This window comes from Rhincodon typus, chromosome 37, assembly GCF_021869965.1.
Source record: "Rhincodon typus isolate 14 chromosome 37, sRhiTyp1.1, whole genome shotgun sequence".
NCBI classification, from domain to species: Eukaryota; Metazoa; Chordata; class Chondrichthyes; order Orectolobiformes; family Rhincodontidae; genus Rhincodon; species Rhincodon typus.
The window spans coordinates 21,552,048-21,570,824 of record NC_063368.1 but is presented as its reverse complement, the minus strand read 5'-3'; the positions used below and the strand labels follow the sequence as shown (position 1 = coordinate 21,570,824).

At 39.7% G+C, this 18,777-nt stretch overlaps 1 protein-coding gene across 1 annotated transcript; it reads left to right on the top strand.

Annotated features, from left to right (window-relative positions):
• Positions 1–1,924: 1,924 nt before the first annotated feature.
• LOC109919287 (GTPase HRas) lies at positions 1,925–17,044 on the top strand. The gene is made up of 5 exons (XM_048617389.1): positions 1,925–2,509; positions 2,598–2,662; positions 4,409–4,468; positions 15,443–15,557; positions 16,790–17,044. The coding sequence occupies exons 4-5, from the start codon at positions 15,447–15,449 to the stop codon at positions 17,042–17,044; spliced, it is 366 nt and encodes a 121-aa protein (XP_048473346.1). The 5' UTR covers positions 1,925–2,509; positions 2,598–2,662; positions 4,409–4,468; positions 15,443–15,446.
• Positions 17,045–18,777: the final 1,733 nt, after the last annotated feature.

Below are 18,777 nucleotides of genomic sequence, written 5' to 3'. Positions count from 1 at the left end.
TATCTAAATGTCATATGAATGATGTACTTGTATTCTGTTTGTTGCGGATCTCTGTTGGGGTAGATTTACATATATGACACACAGTAACATCCAGATACAACCTCTGTCTAGAATGCCATAGTGCAGACAGTCTGTACCCTATGATCACCTGATTACTTAGTTCATTTGTATATTGATCTCTTGATGGGACATCCTTCCAAAGGACATTCCCTTCCTTTTTCTCCAAACACAGCTCCTTTTTTAACATTAATTCATGGGATGAGGTTGTCACTCATTAGGCCAGCATTTATTACCCATTCCTAATTACCCAGAGGGCAGTTAAGAGTCAACCACATTGCTGTGGGTCTGGAGTCATATGTAGGCCAGACCAGGTAAGAATAGTGGTTTCTGTCCCTAAAGGACATTAGTGAACTAGATGGGTTTTCCCAACAATCAGCAATGGATTCATGGTCATTGTTAGACTCTTAACTGCAGATTGTTATTTTTGTTCAAATTCCACCACCTGCTGTGACATGATTTGAACCTGGGTCCCCAGAACATTACCTGGGTCTTTGGATTAATGATCCAGTGATAATACCACTAGGCTGTCACCTCCCCATCATAAAGGCACCCAGCATGTGGCTTGAACCTACACTTTTGGGCACAAATATGCTACAAGTAAAAGCAGAAAAATATTGGGTAGAAGTAATATTAGTTACACACTAACAGGGATGGTAAAATTTATAAGTGAAAAATCCAAGAATCCATGTATTGTTGTTAGTTGAAAACTCTTCCAGATCCTGTTCTGCTGTTACCTTCTGGAAGTCTGGATTTTGCCCTAAGCTGTGCTTGGTCTGCAGGCATGCTGTCCTGGTGCTCCATCACACTGTCTTCATCTTGGTGTGTTCTTTCATGTTTGCTGGACACAGTGTATGCATTGTACACTTCCTTCTGGTTCATTGTTGCTGATAGGTGTCATGACTTCATGCAACCTTGGCTCAGTCCTATTTTGGAAATATTTGTAGATAACCATGCTCCTATTACGATGTACGTTACTCTGAGGTTTTGTCGTTTGTGTATTTGAGGCAGTTCCACACCTGCATGTGGGTCATGCACTATCTCCATCTTTCCTTGATTGTTGAGAAGTACTTCCTGTATCTGAGAATTTGGATTGTTGTCACTTTCCTTCTGAACATGATCTCTGCTGACTATGGTAACCTCATGACCAGATGTGTAGTGTCGACACATGAAAATCTTGTTTTATTGTCCTACGTTTCATGATGAGTGATTTAATGATGTGAACCGTCACTTGGTGGGACTGTTTGACCTGGGCAACATTGTGAGGATGCAATATGATTCACACCCCATTTGGCAGATATATCCCTAAAAGGTCTGCCTGTAAGCTACAACTGTCAGAAATGGTCGCTTCAGGACCATTGCACAGACTGAATATGTCCCTCAATGTTATCTGTCTGATAATTAGAAATTTGGAAAGACATTTGATGAGTAAGATAAAGTTATCACCATTTATGGTAAATAGATCAAATTTAGACCAAGGCACTTACAGAATCTCATTTGCATGTTGATCTCCTAAAGGAACATGAATGCAATAAAACAGCAAATATTACAGCCGCCCCCACCTCCACTTTGAAGACTGCTACCTACTTCCCAAGGAATATGGATTTCAATGATGCATTCACTATTTTTGACCACAGGACAAACGAAAATGGGTTTTCGTTGAAATTGTTATTTGAGGTCAATGACCTGTCTCCAGTTGCCCTGAGAAGGTACCTGGTGGTTTCCTCTTGAATTGACTGTTGCAGCTTAAAGCGGAGCCATATTGATGTGGGTCTGGAGCCACATACACGACCCAAGCTGGCTAAGGGCACCAAGTACCCCACCTCAAGATTAGCACGCTCAATATAATTTTACAATAAATTCATGCTCATTTTTCTTATTTTTTCGTTATTTTAATTTCCAGATTGTTGGATTTAAACTCAAATAGAGGAATTCGAATATCTTTTCAGCTTTCTCCTATGGTTCTGCCGTGGATCTGTCAAGGCGCCTGAACTTCTGGTTATCTTATCGAACAGCATCATGACTCCATTTGGTTACAATTAATTTAAATGAATCAAGAATAGTTCAGAAAGCATTTCCTCACGGCCGCCTTTGAGGAATATTTCTCAGGCATTTCCCGAAGACGATCCTTCAATCGGTCCCTGCCAGGATCCCACCCACCCCGAACCCCGTGTAAAACGATTGGTCGATATCGTGGATCTTTGTGATTCTATTGATCTGTTGAGCTGTCCGTCAATATTCGGCCGGGATTTCCGCTGGAAATTGTTACATTGTGGCCGGGGCTGAAATTGACAACAAAGTAACTTGGGCCTTTCCATCCCCAAACAAATCTGCTTCCAAAAAATAACCCCGGACAAACTATCTTCTCAAAGTGTCTTAAATTCTAAAGAAAACTTTGCGGTTAAGAAGTAGGGAAAGGGACGAGGACCTTTTTCCTCCTGCTGTTTCTATGGTGAGTGGTCCATACACCTTAACCCTGAGGTACCATTTAGTTTCTTCTTGCAATTTCTCTATTTCAGGTTTTCGTTTTGTCTTTACAGCCCGTTTGACTCCACAACCGTCCCCAACTGGGAGGGCCTTGAAAGTGGAAGTGTCTTCTTTTGCTGTAAGTGATAGACAATAAAGAGAACCACTTTCTTGTTCCATTGTCTCAGTCTAACCAGTCTCCAAGGGTCGTAAATCCAAATAACTTTTTCAGTTTATAGTGACTTAATTATAATTAACATACGACATTTGCTGTTCAGGGTGTAGCCTCTACATTGGGAGATTGTGTGATTGCTTTGCTAAAAACAATTGCTTGTATTTATATAATATTATGAAATGTGCTAATATGGTTCAAGTGAGCAATATGAAATGGAATTTGTTATTAGGCCATAAAATGAGACAGGTAACTAAAATCTTCATCCAAGAGGAGCTCCTCAAAGGAGGTGAGAGGTAGTGACAGAAATTGGACTGAAGCAGTTGAAGGCTAGGCAACCATTAAAAATTTCGTTGGCTAGAGGCAAGAGTTGGAGGAGTTTATTTAGGACTGGATGATACTGTAGAGATAGGGACAAGTTGAAGGCAGGAATGATAATTTAAAAATTGAGATTTGGAACTAATAGTGAAGACAGGGTAATGGGTGAATGATAGAAGCCGATGGAATTTTACAAGAGTGCGCATGGAGCATTTTGGGTAATTTCTGGTTTATGGAGGGTGGAAAGATATAGAATCATATAATCCCTATAGTGTGGAAACAGGCCCTTCGGCCCAACGAGTCCTCACCAACCCTCAGAGTATCCCCACCCAGACCCATCCCCCTATAACCCACCTAACCTATACATCCCTGAACACTACGGGCAATTTAGTATGGCCAATCCACCTCACCTGCACATCTTTGGACTGTGGGAGGAAACTGGAGCACCCGGAGGAAACCCGCGCAGACACGGGGAGAATGTGCAAACTCCACACAGTCACCCGAGGGTGGAATTGAACTCGGGTCCCTGGCGCTGTGAGGCAGCAGTGCTAACCACTGAGCCTCTGTGCTGCCTCACTGGGGAATAGTCTGGATGTTTTCTAATCAACCTGTTCAGAGATGTTATTATGCACCTCTGGATCAAGTGGGATTTGTACCTGGGTCTCCTGGCTCAGAAGTAGGGACACTACCTACAGACTCTTGTCGTTGAGGTGTGCCTGAGGGTTCAGCAGCAGCTGTGTGGTCTTGGGGAGAGTCGGGTGACATTACTGAAGTGCAAAGCAGTGATGACCCTCATGAGAACCTTTCACGTTCCAGATATTATTTCTTTAGTTATTTCATAAGCTCTGCCCTCCAGCCCATCACTGCTCGTATCCTTTAGTTCTCTGTTTCTCTGTTCTCTCTAATAACAGGGGGCATGCATTTAAGGTTAGAGGAGTAAAGTTCAAAGGAGATGTGAGGGGCAAGTCTTTTTTTTATATAGAGAGTCGTAGGAGTATGGAATGCACTGCTAAGTCTGGTGGTGGAGGCAAATACGAGAAGGGCATTGAAGGGATTTTTAGATAAGCACATGAATATGCAAGTAACAGAGGTATATGGACCAAGAGCAGGCAGAAGGGTTGAGTTTCATTTGGTGTCATGGTCGGCACACCATGGGTTGAAGGGTCCGTTCCTGTGCTGTACAGTTCTATGTTCAGCCCCCTCTGTGTACTTGTTAAAGACAGTGTGAATCTAGCTTCCAGTTCTAATGAAGGATCATTGACAAAGATGCAATATTTGTTGTGCGCAGCCTTAGCTGCATGATATTTATCACAATAAGGCTTGGCTGTGCACCTGCACAATGGGAACATTGGATGGACATATTAACTTGAACTGAATATTTTATTAAATTTACAGCAATCTGGCTGACACCCTGACACCTACGTGGCTTTGACTCCTGGCTTAATGCACTTTGAGGTAAGATGTCAGAATTTCTAAAGTTTGTTACGTTCAGAAGCCGGAAATGATGTACTGAAAGGTTACAGGTTGCTGTGATGCAAGATAGCAGTGCTGGTTGACTGGAAAGATTTTGTAATTTATTTTGTGTGGTTTGCTTGTTGTGAAATACATAGATTTAGTGATACATATTTATGATGGTCTTGTATTCAGCTAATTATTCAAACAGAAATTGAGAGTAGGCCATTCAGCCACTCGAGCCTGCTTCAACATTTAACAAGATCATGGCTGATCTGATTGTATCCTTAAATCCCCACATTTCTGCTTACCCTAGTAACCTTTCATCCCTTTGCTTAACAAGAATATATCTACCTTTGTATTTAAAAATATTCATGGACCCCGTTTCCACCACTTTTTTTCAGGAAGAGAGTTGCAAACATTCATGACCATCTGAGCAAAAAATTTCTGGCTATTTGTTTTAAATGGACAACCCCATATTTTTAAACAGTGACCCCTAGCTTAGAAACAAAACAAAAAATCAGTGGGAAAACTTACCAGGTCTGGCAGCATATTTGGAGACAAATCAGAGTTAATGTTTCAGGTCAAGTGACCCTTCCTCAGAACTGATGGTGGCTAGGAAAATGTTGGTTTATATGCAGAAGATAGCGTGGTGGGGGTGAGGTAAGCAGTAAACGATAGGTGGGGATAGAGCCCAAAGAGAGAGAAACAGTTGGACAGACAAAGGAATGGATGTATAGCTATTGATGGAGACTGTTAATGGCTAACAATGAGTTGTGTGTAATAGCAGACCATGTGATAACAAAACCTATTTGTGGGAGTTGGAGTAAGGATATGGTAGAGCTCAACCCCTAAAGTTATTGAACTTGATATTGAGTCGAGAAAGCTGCAGAATGACCAAGCAGAAAATGAGGTGTTGTTCTTCCAGGTTGTGCTGAGCTTTGCTGGAGCACTGCAACGAGCCTGAGAGAGTGATGTTGGCTAGAAAATAGGGTGTTGTCTTGAAGTGGCAGGCAACTTGAAGTTCAAGGTCTTTTTTTTTGTGTGGACAAAATGATACCGTTCTATTAGCTCTCCTAATTACTTGCTATACCTGCATGCTAACCTTTTACAATTCATAAATTAGGACATCCAGATGCTTCTGAATCTCCAAGCTCTGCAAGCTCTCATTGTTTGAATTTATTTTTATTCATTTGTGTGGCCTGTTGGTGTCACTGGCTGGGTCAGCATTTATTGCCTGTTCCTAGTTGCCCTTGAGAAAGTGGTGGTGATCTTCCTTCTTGAAGGGTTCAGGTACATAATTCTTTGGCAATTTGCATCATATATAGATAGGGTGGTTAAGGCTTTTGGCACATTTACTTTCATTACTCAGACCTTTTTGAGTATGGGAGTTGGGACAGGATGCTGGTGAGGCCTTTTCTGGAACACTGTGTCCAGTTCTGGTCTCCCGTTATAAGAAGGATATTATTAAACTGGAGACAGCTCTGATGAGATTTACCAGGATGGTGGTGGGAATGGAGGGTTTCAGTTATAAGGAAAAGCTGGACAGGGTGGGACTTTTTTTGACTGGAGTGCAGGAGATTGAGGGGTGACCTTATAGAGGTTCATAAAATCATGAGGGGCATACATGAGGTGAGGCAGGTGTCTTTTCTTCAGGGTGGGGATTTGAAGACAAGGGGGCGCTTTTATTTAAATTCATTCATGGGATGAGTACATCACTGGCTAGGCAGCATTTATTGCCCATCCCTAATTGCCCAGAGCGCAGTTCAGAGTCAACCACATTGTTGTGGATCTGGAGTCACATGTAGGCCACACCAGGTAAGGATGGCAGTTTCCATCCTTTAAAGGACATTAGTGAACCAGATGGAATTTTTGACAATCAACAGTGGATTCACGGTCATCATTAGACTCCTAATTCCAGATATTTTATTGAATTCAAATTCCATCATCTGCCATGACGGGATTCGAACATTGATCCCCAGAATGTTATCTGGGTCTCTGGATTAACAGTCCAATGATAATACCACTAGGCCATTGCCTGGAGGAAAAAGATTTTAAAGAAGACATGAGGGCAACTTTTTCACACAATGGTTTGTGTGGAATGAACTTCCAGAGGAAGTGTGAACACAGTACAGTTACAACATTTAAAAGACATTTGGATAAGTACATAAATAAGAAATGTTTGGAGGGATATGAGTCAAGCACAGGCAGGTGGGACTAGTTTAATTTGGGATTATGGTTGGCGTGGACTGATTAGATTGAAGGGTCTTTTGGTGCTGTATGACTCTCTAACTGCTGCAGTCCATGCCCTGTAGATACTGTTAAGGAGCGAGTTCAGGGATTTTGACTTTGTGACATTGAAGGAACAGCAACATATTTCCAAGTTGAGATAGTGAATCGCTTGGAAGGAAGCTTGCAGGTAGTGGTGTTCCCATGTGTCTGCTACCCTCGTCCTTCTAGGTGACGATGGTTGTGGGTTTGGAGCATACTGTTTAAGAAGCCTTGGTGAATTTCTGCAGTGCATCTTGTAGATGGCACACACTGCTGCTGCTGAGTGTGGGTGGTGGAGGGAGTAAATGTTTGTGGTTGGGGTGCCAATCAAGTGGGCTGCTTTGTCCTGGATTGTGTCAAGTTTCGTGAGTGTTGCTGGGGCAACTGGGGAGTATTCCATCACACTCCTGACTTGTGCCTTGGAGATGGTGTACAGGATTTGAGGAATAAGGAGATAAATTAGCCTCCTGAACAAGCCTTGTTGTATGAATCGTGGCAGGATTCCCAGTTTCTGACGTGCTATTGTAGCAATTGCATTGATATAGCTAGTATTTGGTCAATGGTAATCTATGTATCAATTGTGTTGATAATGGGGCATCCAGGAATGGTAATGCCTTTGAAGTTCAAGGGCAATGGTTAGATTCTCACTTGTTGGCAATGTTCATTGCTTTGCAATTGTGTGGCCTGAATTTTACTCATCATCTGTCAGCCCAAGCCTGGATATTGTCCTGGTCTCACTGCATTTGGACATGTACTACTTCAGAATCTAAGGATTCTCAAATGGTGCTGAACATTGTGTAGTCATGATTGAATATCCCCACCTCTGACCTCTTATAATGGAGGGAAGGTCATTGAAGCAGCTGAAGATAATTGGGCCAAGGACACTTCCCTAGGAACACCTGTAGAGATGCCCTGGAGCTGAGATGACCGAACTCCAACAACTGCAACTATCTTCCAATGTACCAGGTATGACTCCAATCATTGGAGAGTTTTCTCCCTGATTTCCATTGACTCCAGTTTGATTTTTTTCGGGTTCCTTAATGTCATAATAGTCGAGCGTAACCTTGATATCAAAAACAGTCACTCTTGCCTCAACAGCAGTTCAGGGACAGTATTTTGAGATTTTCACTTGATTTATGTGAAATGTGCTTCCTGATTTTTAACCTAGCTTGATTGTTAACTGGAACACAAGTCAATGCTGTAGATGGTGGATTTATGAAATAGTCAGCAAATTGGATGTTATTTGTGGAGAGATAACAAACAGAATAAATGTTTCAGGTTGACCTCTCCTCAGTGTTTCCTTTGTTAGTATCTGTGACCTCTTGTGCAGGCTGCTCCTCTTAAGCTCATACACAAATGAACAAATGTTAGGCAGCCAGGTCTAAATCTCTGTTGCACAGTACCAATTCTGCTGGAGCCATCTAGAACTCCGGGTAATACTTCTAACCTAAACATCATCCTTGCTCTTTTTAATAAGATTAAGGCTGCATTTTTAAATAAGTGACTTACCAGATAGAATGTTAAAGTTTGAATTTGGGTAAAACTATGGTTTATGAAAAGTTTATTTTTGCCATTCTTGTAAATGCTGGATATTAACTTGTAGCCACATTCTGTGCTGCTTCTTACAGGATTGTTTTACGCTATATGTTGTGCTATCAGGAATACTACAACGTTTTGTAAAATCTTTGGAAAACTTGGTGTTGACCTAGGGCCCTTTGTGCAAACGAGTAAAAAAGAAACTGATTTTAAATGACAAAGTCATGCTTAGGTGTTCAAAGCTCAGTACGTGGATGGTAAGTCTAGGAAATTTGAGTGCCGCAATTCTGGGACAGTGGGTAAAAGTAGGAAGAAGTACAAAGAGATTTCATTTCAATACAAGGAGGCAGGTTGGGAAACAATGGCAGGAACTTCAAGCTCAATTTAAAAAAAAAAATGAGGATATAGTCATTATCTTTTGAATGCTACTGCATTTTGGGTCAGTAGCAGAGGTAATATTGACAGAATAAGGACTGGCAAGGAATATTGATGGATAGAGTCTCAGATCATATCTACTCTGAGAGTACGTGAAGAGTGTTCCCACAGTGGAAGCAGATTTGGGTGGAATTAATCTCTTAAAGATTGAGGAAGAGATGTAATTCACAAGAAAGAGGAACCAAGTTTCTTAGAAGCAATTTTAGCAACAGAATCGCTAGTGTTGCACTTGGGTCACAGAAGATGGAATGATGTAAAACTGAAATGTTTTTAATAACTGTTAAAATGTGTTAGGACACTCTGGAGAAAGTGGGTCTTGAAACCAATCCTGGCCCAAGATAGCATGATGTATGAAAAATCTACAAAACTAAAATTCCTGACTCCAATTCATTTAAATCTATAAATCATTTTATCAAGTATGCTATGCTGTCTTTTAAGATAAAAAGGAAATATTATTTAAAATGAGAAATGTCGGAATCTCAGTTTAAGGTTGAAGAGAGGTGGAGGAGAGAATCCGATAAGATTTGACTCCATGTCAAATTTGCAAATTCTTTATTCCTGATGAAGATACCATCAAACTTAACTGTATCCCATTGGGACTAATCAGGACTTACTAGCTTCAGCTTCTGGAGAAGAGGCACTTGAGATACCGCAGGAGGATTTGTACCAACAAAAGAAACTGACTGAAGAATAGTGGAAAGAAAATCTGGGAAATGAAGGATTAAGTGCTGCTACCCAGTGTATTAGGACAATACAAGTTACGCACACCTGAGCTTATAGTCTGCAATTATTAGGGAGGATGTGGTCAGAAACAAGAACAGTTGTAGAGAAATTTTTTTGTCAAGAATGCCAATGAATGCTGTTCTGCTGGGATTTGCTCAGTTATCAAGCACAGGTGTCTCTACAACTATCCCAATTAATTTACAATCTGCTCTTTGATTCCCCAATGCATGTGGATCAAGGAAAACAGTTGCATTTTATATTTGCAGTAAGTTGGATGTTGCTTGAGAAATAGTTCTAAGAAAGTAATTCCTGATGGATCTCATTTTGAATTGGACAGTCCCACCTAGATACTAATTTTTGTTTGGAACATAAAATGTACGTAAGATGTTACAAAGCTATAATTCAGTGAACATTTCATTAGACTCTGAAAATGAGATTTGAACAGTTTGCATTCTTTATAAACTCTAAGATTGAGTTGCAACTTTCAGCACACTACCACTTTTTGTTATACTTGAATTTTTTATTCCTGGTAACTCAACGTTGGGGATATGCATTGTGCATATCTAGTCCCCATTCATAGAAAATGTGTTTCAGTAGCATGAAGTAAAGAGTCTTGGCACAATGAGACCAAGTGAAGAAGCTCTGATTTTGTGCTGATGAAGACTGTCATCCCACATAATGTATTATTGGCTCTAGATTCTAAAAAACCCATCAGATTGGAAAATACTGAATGCGACTCCTGTAGTCAAGAGAAGTGAGAGACTACAGGCCAGCGAGCCAAGCATGTGTCACAGGAAAACTGCTGGAATCTATTTATTAAGGGGTTACAGCAGGCTGCTTTTTCCAATTGCATTAAGACTTTGAGTCGACCTATTTTTGTGAACGGGAAATCCTATTTAACTAACTTGTTGGACTTCTCTTTGAGGAACAGTGAAATAAGGTCTCATTTCAAAAGTTACACACTATCAGATAGTGTTGGAAATAATCAGTATGGGTTGTGGATTGGTTAGCTACTAGGCATCAATGGATCATTTTGGGATGGGGGCCTCACTAAAACTTCTTATAAATGACTTGGATAAGGGGACTGAAAATACAGTAAATGTAGCTGATGACAAAAAGGTAGGGAGGTAAATTTATGAAGAGGACGTAAGGATTCTGAAAAGAAATATGGATAGGTTAAGAGGTGGACAGAAAGTTAGATGCAGGAAAATATGAATTTTGGCAGGTAGGACAGAAAGCATCATATTATTTAAATGGAAAGGCTGCAGCACACTGGTACAGAGGGATCTGGGTGTCCAATCACCAAAGTTAGTATGTCAGTCCTGGAAGGTGATTGGAATATTGTCCTTCATTGAAAGAGAACTGGAATATAAATTTAGGGGTGTTTTCCTGCAGGTATAAGGGTATTGATGAGACCACACCCGGACACGTTGCAGTTTTGGTCTCCTTATTTTTTTAAAAATAAGATTATAGTTAGTTCAAGAGCAATTCTGATAAAGTTCATTTGACTAATTCATGGGATGTGTGATGTTTACTTATTGGAGTTAAGAATGAGATGTGACCTCCTTAAAACATATTCTGAGGGGGCTTAATAGGGTGGGCACGGGGTGAAGGGGATCTTTCTCCTTGAGACACTAGAACTAGGTAACGCAGTTTAAAAATGAGGTCTTGCTTTTAAGACGGTGATGAGAAATATCTTCCCTCAGGATCACTAATCCGTGGGATTCTCTTCACCAGAGAGCAGTGAAGGCTTGGTTATTGAATATTTTTAAGGCAAGTTGGCTAGATTCTTGGTTGACTCCCTTGGTAATGGTTATCTGGAGTAGATAGAAAAGTGAAATTGAGACAACAATCAGATCAGCCATAATCCTATCAAATGGCAGTGTAGGATTGAGGGGCACAACAGCGTGGTCCTGCCCTAATCTGTATGTTAACCAACACATGGGGTTTGGCTGGATGGGGAACAGGCTTTCACTTGTACAATAGATTGAGTGTGAGAAGGCAAAATTGTCATATGTATTTGTTTCCTTTTCAAAAACAATTCTTTTAGTATCACTTTGAGGGTTAATTGTTTTTTGCCTTGGGATAGTGATGATACCAGAGTTAACTTTCTATCTAAGTACCTAATTGAAACTGGAAGGTAGGTTTTGGTGAGTCTTTCACTGTGGCTGCTTCTGTATGCTTTTTAGTTACCAGTTAAAAAGGACATGAGTCTACCATAATTGCCATGTAAAACTTTTGGCTGAAAGAAGAATGGAGAAAATAGTTAAGAAATTCGACCGTTTATTCTAAGGGCCTTAATCCCTTTTTTTTTTGGCGAAATACCCTACAGCATTTTATGCCCATTCTTAGTTGCCTTTGAGAAAGTGATGTGAGCTGCATTATTGAACCATGGCACATGGTCAACAGCAATTTAAGTAAGCAGCTCACCACCATCTTCTCAAGGGTAACTAGAAATGTGCAAAAAGTGTTGGCCCAGCCAGGGACACCCACATCCCATGACAGAATTTAAAAAGAAAAGTTCTCCAACAGGGGCACCATCTCTTTATTAAATATCTCAGATGCTTATTTTCCCCATTATTAAATAGGAAGTTTAGAATTTGCTGGTGCAAGAGGCCTCTCTTGACTGTGATGGCTTTTGGAAACAACTGTTCAATTTAGGTCCATAATTCTGCAAATTAGTTCTTCTCCTACATTTCATCTCTGTATTTTGTCTGAAAACATTCCAGCTTATCCTAAATGCGCATTTTATTAATGTGAACCTCTGTACACTACTGATCTTGTGGAGTTTATATGTAATTAATTGTGGAGTTTATATCTTTGGCACACTGATTACGCATTGATAGATCTGGCCTGGATTGTGCCTCTGCGGCCTCCATTCAGAGCTGAGAAACCCTGTTTTCTCTGCTGCTGTGGCATTTTATTTAGTGCTAGGCTTAACTTTGTGGCTTTACTTCAAACTACTACCAGGTCCAACTGCCTGGTTTTAAAACTTTGGTAAGAACTGAAGACCATTTTGGCTGGCTAACCAAGGAGTGATGCATTGGAACAAGAGTAGCTCATTCAGCACAACAACAGTATCCCACCATTCTAGATTATGTCTGATCATCTCCTCAATGCAACCCTCCCTACACTATCTCCATATCCCTTGACGTCATTAGTCTCCAGAAACCCACTGATTTCTGCCTTGAACCAGTTTATAAGCTGAATAATTTGAAACAAAAGCTTGGCTAAAGTGAGCATTGATCCCTTAGAAGTTGAAACTGGGGAGTTAGTAATAGGAAGCGGGAAAATGGCAGAAACTTTGAACAAATATTTTACATCAGCCTTACAAGTGGAAGACATGAGAAGATCTAGGCAAAAAATCAAGATCACTAGAGAGAGAGAGAATACTGGGAAAACATGCTGACCAATTCTCTGGATCTTGGCGACTTAAAACATTTGGCGGCAGAGACAGGTTCAAACTTTTGTTTTCTTCCAAATTCCCTAGATTCTGGAAAGATCCCAGCAAATTTGAAAAATAGTGTTCAAGAAAGCAGGAAATGATAGGCTAGTCAGCTGTGGGGTAAGTGCTGGAATCCATCATTAGGAATTAGCTGCAGTATCTTGAAAAAAATCATAATACAATTTAGACAGAATCATCATGGTTTTGTGAAAAGAAGAACAAACATGTTTGGCTAAGTTATTGGAGTTCTTTGGGACTGTAACAAGCAGGGACTGGTGAAGATGAACCAGTAAGTATACTATATTTGGCTTTCCAAAAGGCATTCAACAAGATGTCACATAAAAGGTCACAATATGAGCTCATGGTGTTGGGAATAATATACTAGTACAGATGGAGGATTGGCAACAGGAAGCAGGATTGGGATCAATGGGTCATTTTCAAGTTGGCAGACTGTAACTAGCAGAGTGCCTCACAGATCAGCACTGGGGCCTCAACTCTTTATGGTACAAATTAAAGACTTCGATGAAGGGACTGACTGTGTACAGGGATGATCCCTGATTTTATGAACATCAGACTTATGAATGTTAGTACTAATGAATGTTTCTACCTACGATCCCATACAGTAGTGCCTATTTAAAGATCAGACATAAGAATATTTCTTGTACTTCACAACCAGCAGCTTTACATTATGCCACATTTGTGTTCCAACTAGTTTATAAATCAACTTGCATATGTACTCCAAAACGAAATCCACTTACAACCTAGGTTGTGTCATAAATTTGCAGCAAATTTTGCTGATGGTAGAAAGATGGGTATGAAAGCAAATTGAGAGTACAAAAAATCTACAACGTAATATTGATGGGTGAAGTGACTGGGAAAAAATTTGAAAGATGTAGTAACACATGGAGGAAAAAGTGAGCACTTCCATTTTGCTAGGAAGAATTGAATTGAATTGGCTTTATTGTCACGTACTCAAATGAATACAATGAGAAGTTTATAAGTCACCAGTTACAGTGCCATTTTAGGTACAAAGGTACCTAGGAAGAGCTTCTTCAGTTACAAGATCTTCGAAAAATAGACCAATTAAAGGCCAGCATTGCAGAAATAAAATGTCAGAACAATGGTCTTACAATCCAGACTACACTGGCACCTGGCCTCCGGTTTGCATCAGGCCTTGTTCCAGACACCGCCAGGCTTCACCTCGAAGCTCATGAAGCTGGGAGATCACACTGGAATCACCTTGAGACTGGCAGTCCACACTGAGGCCATGCCAGGCTGGAAGGACAGCACACCAGGCCAAGAGGACCCACTGCCATGTCTGTGCGGAGGCTGGAAGTTGTTGGAGGCTGGGAGAGAAGAAGAAACAAAGAGGATAAAAGAAGAAAAAGAACAAGTGGAACGGATGAGGTCTGGCCAAAATGTTCTACTCTGTCGCCACCTTGGACCAGAGCAGAAGAACAGAAAAGCAGAACGTTATTTTAATTGAGAGCAATCGCAGAATGCTATGGTACAGAGGAATCTGTTTATCTTCATACATGAATTATAAAGTAAGCTTGACAGTGCAGTAAATTGGCCTGGAAGGCAAATGGAATCTTTGGCCTTTATTGCAAGGGCTGGAATCTAAAATTAGGGAAGACTGCAACCATACAGAGTATTGACTGAGACTGCACCTGGATTATTGTATGCAGTTTTGGTCTCCTTACTTATTAAGGAATATACTTGCATTGGAAGCAGTTTAGAAAATGTTCACTTGGCTGATTTTTATGGGAAGGGGTTGAGGAGGTTGGGTCAATTATAACTTCTGTTTAACAGAATGAGAGGTGGTTTGATTGAAGCATATCTAATTCTGAGGAGCTTAACAGAGTAGGATGTCCCCTAATGGAGGCACGGTTTCAAAAATAAGGAATTTTCCACCCATAATGAGAGAAACTTAATTGGAGGGTTGTTAGTTTTTGGAATTCTTTTCCTTTAGTAGTGGAGGTTAATTCATTGAATATATTCAATGCTAATTTAGACAGATTTTTGATCAACGAGAGAGTCGAGTGTTTTTATTTCTTTCTTTGACTATGGGCATCGCTGACGAGACCAACATTTATTGCCTATCCCTAATTACCCTTGAAAGGGGCTGGGGGGTAGGTGGTCGCTAAGTAAATGAACATGAACTTGAACTTGACACAAAAGCAGGATAAAACAGATGCTGAAAATGTGAAGTAAAAATAGAAATGGCTGGAAATACTGTGTCTAACAGAATTCTGATAAAAATCAACTTTTACTCTCTCCATAGATGCTGGGCCAAGTGTTTCTAGAATCTTCTATTTCAATTTAAAATTGAATGATTAGAAGTTTGTATCTAATTGGCTATTGGAGAATAGCTTTACAATATTTTGAAAATCTCTCACAAGTAATTGCTTTAGAAGAATCAAGGTTGATATTTCTGAAATTGAAAGAAAATTTCAAAGTTTGCATTAGCCAGTTATGAGTGATTAGATTAACACTTTTGGGAGGAAGGCTATGCTGTTTTGCTACTGCTATTACTTGTTGTTTAGTTTCAGGTGCTATATTAACAGGACGATGACAGAATACAAATTGGTGGTCGTAGGAGCTGGTGGCGTTGGGAAGAGTGCTCTAACTATTCAGCTGATACAGAACCACTTTGTCGATGAATATGATCCAACTATAGAGGTAAGGCAAAAAAAAAAATCCCTTGGAGATCAGAGTGACCAAATGGAATCTAGACAACAAATAACTGTGAAGCTACCACACTAACTGTGACTGTGGAGATTTAAGTATAAAGAGATAAATCATGCATTTAGGCTCCCATGTTTACTCTAACCTTTTTTAGGTTTTACAAAAATCAAATCCCTAAAGAGCAGGAGTTGACTTCAATCTCTAAAGTTATCTTATTAAACATTCTTCTAAAGACTGTTATTCATGGGCTTGTTTTAATTTTAATTTAGTTGCTCCACTTTATCTGTCAGAATAAACAATGTTTCAGAGAATGAGCTGGACCTTTGCCTTTTTGAAAACAAAAGCAGTGAAGCGGTTCATGGCTTGTAGCTTAAGACTTGATTCAGAGCTTGATTTTTAAACTGTGAAAAGGAGGTAGATGAGATGCCTCAAACATAAATAAACATTAAAGCTTCAGTAGCTATTAACGGGCAAGAAAAGACACGTAAACAATCATCCAATGTGCAAGGGTATGGTGAAAAGACAGAAGAATGGCACTAAGTCATGATGTTCACTTAGAGTATAGACACTGGCTGAACAGCTTACTTCTGCACCTTAACACTTCTGAGAGTCTGTGATTTCTCAGACTTGTGGGGAAAATGGAATTTGAGCCAACAGGAGAGCTTAGGGTGACCAAAATCTTAGTAAGAGATATATTTTAAGGGTCTCCTTATTTAAAGTCAGAGAGGGAGCTCAAGGCATAAGTTGGTTTATATATTTTTCTTTGGGGAAGCAAGTTCAAGAATATGGGATCTTGGCATTTGTCAATGTTTTGATGAAATAGGTGAGTTCAGTTAAAAGAAATAACTGCAAATCAAAACAGAAATGCCACTTAACTTAGCAAACCTAATCTTGAATGCTGACAATTTCTTCAACCAAAAAGCCTGGAAATTTTAACTTCTGCGTATAAGGATATTTTATCTTTCTAAACATTATAATTTGCTTATCTAATCTTTTACCTAATCTTTTATCTACAGTGCCTTTTTTCTGTCAGGCAGTTACATGGAAGGATACCTGAAAAATAGCACAAAACAGACTTGAGATGATTAGGGATGTGGGCTTGTTTAACATTTCTCAACAATTCTTATCTGTTTGGTTTAACTTCTTCCATAAGGTGAAGAGAATGAAAGTGATCCAAAGTACAACTGATTTGATTACCACTGTACTTTCACTTTTCCATTGCATAGGATTCCTACAGAAAACAGGTGGTTATTGATGGAGAAACCTGTTTATTAGATATTCTGGACACAGCAGGTCAAGAGGAATACAGCGCTATGAGAGATCAATACATGCGAACGGGCGAGGGCTTCCTCTGCGTCTTTGCTATCAATAACATAAAATCCTTTGAAGATGTCCATCTGTATAGGTTAGTATTACGTACAGTTCAAATTTGTAACAGCTATTTAAAACGACAAAGAAATACAATTTCAGTTTATTTTTGAAAATGACTCCATAGGAATTTTGAACATTTTCATAACTTTAAAATTTCCCACTTAGCATTAATCTTATCATAACTTCTTGATGAGACCATTCTTTGAACACCAAATGGAATTTGTCAAGATCAGATACATGGGAACACAACCACCTTGCAAGTTCCCCTTCAACTCGCACATCATCCTGACTTGGAAACATATCATTGTTCCTTCAGTGTCAGTAGGTCAAATTCCTGGAAATTTCTTCCTACCAGCACTAAATCTCTATATCCCAAGGACTATAGCAGTTCAAAAAGGCAGCTTACGATCATCTTTTCCAGAGCAGCTTAGGAACAGGCATTGAATGCTTGCCCACTCAGCGACATCCATGTCCCATGGATGATTTTTTAAAAAATAAAATATTCCTTTTACCCAGCTTTTAGTCGAGTCCTAGACAGAAGGCCAGCATTCCAGTAGCCTTTCTGATGATTTTTCTGTGGCAGTATTGATAACATTGAATGATCCTTGAGCCTGAATTCCAGCTCCTTTGGATCCTCTTTTTTTTTTTTTCACTGTTTGTCATTTAGAAAGTACCACGTTGTATTCTACATTGAAATATGTTTGCCACAATTTTGCACGTTCACTTAATCTATTGATAGCTCTCTGTAATTTAACACTTCCATCTGTGCTGCTTAAATTGTGACTGTCTTTGTGAAATTTGGATGTAGCTTTCTATGTCGTCATCTATGACATTAATAAATGCCGAGAAAAAATTGAGGCCCTAACACAGATCTTTGCAAGATATCATTACACACAACCTGCCAATTTAAATACCTGTCTGTTATCCTGACTGTTTTCAGCTACTCAATTGAATTTGTAAAATTATACTTCTACAATTCCTGATATTTGTCACTCTCTTTTTACTGCCATTATTTTCTTCAATATTCTTACTTTGCTTGAGCATTAGGTGGCTTCATAATCAAAATGCTGCAGAGCACAAGAATAGAACCAGATTAACTTGTAAGATAACATTACAATTGCAACATCATAACACAAACGGTAAACAGATTATAGATCTTGGGAAACATTTTTCCCAGCAGTAAGTTGTGAGTAAAAGGTGCCCTTCAGATTACCTTACTGTTTATCCATCACTCAAATTTGATCTATAGAGCAGATACAAAAGTCATTTTTCCTCAGCAAGACATATTGGTCCCTCTCTTCTCTGCCTGCCTTGTGAGGCGCAGATTGTTGTAATGAATGTGGTTCCATTGCCTGTGTCCTGCAGACCTCATCCAAGTGAGCATTCTTGTGTGTGAGCCCAGACAGGTGAGTGTGCTCAGACTGTCCAATTGTAGAGGACAAACCCATTCATCGTCTTAATGGTTATCCACAAATAAATGCACAAGAGGAAAAACTAATTTTCTCCACTAATTTCTAACTTTTCTAACTTGTGGTGCCAAGGCCAATTGTAGTGAACCACAGACTAGGGATGAACCCTGGGACCTCTGGTCTCTTGCTGTGAACTGCATTGAAGTTGTTGTCTGAGCTGTTGCAGAATCTAGTGTGTGTTGTTTTTGGTTTAATTAGAGAAGAATGACGAACCGTTCTTATTGAAGCAATTGTAATCTATTGTGATGTTGTACAGCTAAATCTATAATTTGGTGTATTTCCTCCAAATGTACTTAGAGGAAGAATCCAGAAGCTGTTCTAGCAACTGTTCGCATTAATAAAATGCAAACAAAACTTCATTTATCTTTTATCTC

Bases quoted from the DNA above. Each gene is read 5' to 3' on its own strand.
- LOC109919287 (XM_048617389.1), top strand. From the start codon at position 15,447: ATGACAGAATACAAATTGGTGGTCGTAGGAGCTGGTGGCGTTGGGAAG. The intron at 15,558-16,789 runs GTAAGGCAAAAA...TCCATTGCATAG, and splicing joins AATATGATCCAACTATAGAG to GATTCCTACAGAAAACAGGT.